At 34.9% G+C, this 1,876-nt stretch overlaps 1 protein-coding gene across 1 annotated transcript; it reads right to left on the reverse strand.

Moving 5' to 3' along the window:
* Window positions 1-574: 574 nt before the first annotated feature.
* Window positions 575-1,513, reverse strand: LOC113350540. Its single transcript, XM_026594693.1, has one exon. It carries the CDS (start codon window positions 1,511-1,513, stop codon window positions 575-577), a length of 939 nt encoding a protein of 312 aa, XP_026450478.1.
* Window positions 1,514-1,876: the final 363 nt, after the last annotated feature.

The following is a 1,876-nucleotide window of genomic DNA, read 5'->3' on the forward strand; positions in this document are numbered from 1 at the left end:
TTATGTATACCAGTTCATTTTCCAAATAAACTCTATGGAATACAAGTTCATTCCAGTAAATAACCTGATTCAAATATATCAACACATATCCCATTGAATATCATTATCATTTCAGTAACAGTTCTAGAAAAAGTTGTGTTCATTCCGAAAAATGAAGTTCATTTCAGGAAAATGAACTGATAGAATGGTAGTTCATTCCAGATAATGAAATACATATCCCAAAGAAAATCAAATTTAAAAAGGTAGGAAAATACCATAACCTGCTACAAAATATCAGTGCATATCCCATTGAATAACATCAACATTTCAGTAGCATATTCATTCCATTTTTTTTCATTCTCATAGAAATAACATCTAAAAGAATGAAGTTCATTACAGAACAAAGAGAGTTCATTACAGAAAATGAAGTTCATTCCAGACAATGAAGTGCATATCAAAAGTTAAAAAAAAAAAAAAAACTACAACCAGTACATAATCAAAAATAATAGAAGTTCATAAAACATAAAAAACATAAACTAGAAATAAAAGTTCAGGCATACTACTCCAGCATTAATACACGACAAGTAGCTTTGTTTTAGTTCCCAATCTTCTTGCAATTTGAGCACTTCATAGGCCTCCTTTCCTTCTCATAGGCACAGCAAATACGCTTCTTTGATGGTCTTCTTGGAATTGGCCTTGGAATACCAGGAAGGACTCTCTCTTCAGGTTCATACGCTTCTGGCCTGTCGTAGTTGGGAATGGGTCGAATTGCAGGAGCATAAGAATTGCAAAAATTATTTGAACCAAAGTAAGGCTGAATATACTTCAAAATCTCAGCACCCTTCATAGTAATAGCAGCAGTGGCGTGAGCACAAGGGAAACCAAACACTTTCCATCTCTGGCAAGTGCACGTCATCTGCATCAGATCAACAACATGAGAGCTGGGAGAGTGAACCTCATATATATCATTACCTGACTCGGTAACATCCCATGGACGACCTATATCGACATGTAACTTGAGTAAAGCTTTATAGATGGAAGTCAAACTATCTAGATAAGTTCTACCAAGCTCACGCCTTTCTGAACTCATCCTCATAATCTTTATCCTGAGCTCATCAACAAGAGCAGCTGGAGGCAGATCCCTTTCACGATGAATCCAGTTATTGAAAGACTCTGCAATAATTGATGAGTGTGTCCCATACCTACATCCTACGAAGAAAGCATTTTCCCAGTGCTTGGGATCGATATTTCTGATGCACTTGGCAACCCAACCACATCCTATGATGCACATGTCATTCAAAGCAGACTCATATTTGGCAACGCTGTAGCAGTATGCAGCTTTATGGAACAAATCCAGAACTTGTTTATACTTCTCATGTCCTTTCTTGATAGGAAGGTTATTCTTCAAATGATAAAAACAATAACTATGATAAGAGTTGGGAAAATACTTAGAAATACTTTGCTCCAGCCCTTCATGACGATCAATGATAAAGGTGATAGGACGAGAGTCGACACAATGCTGCAAGTTTTCCATGAACCACTCCCAACCTTCAATGTCTTAGGAAGGAACTAAAGCAAGCACAAAAGGAAAAAAACCTACAAAAATGAAAGAAAGCAAAAAAAACTAAAAGTGTCAGTTTATTAAGATATCAATGCATACAAAACTTAACAAAAAAATGAAGGTTCATTCTTAAAATGAAGACCTTATTCTTAACAAAATAACAAAGTAGAAGATAATCAAGCAGCAACAATACTTCTTAAAATGAATACTTTAACTAAGTAAAAGATAAACAAAGCACCAAGAGTTCATTCCCACTTATGAACAGCTAAAAAACTTAACAAAATAAGGGTTCATTCTTAAAATGAAGACCTTCTTCTTAACAAATAACAAAGTAAC

This window comes from Papaver somniferum, chromosome 1, assembly GCF_003573695.1.
Source record: "Papaver somniferum cultivar HN1 chromosome 1, ASM357369v1, whole genome shotgun sequence".
Lineage (NCBI taxonomy): Eukaryota > Viridiplantae > Streptophyta > Magnoliopsida > Ranunculales > Papaveraceae > Papaver > Papaver somniferum.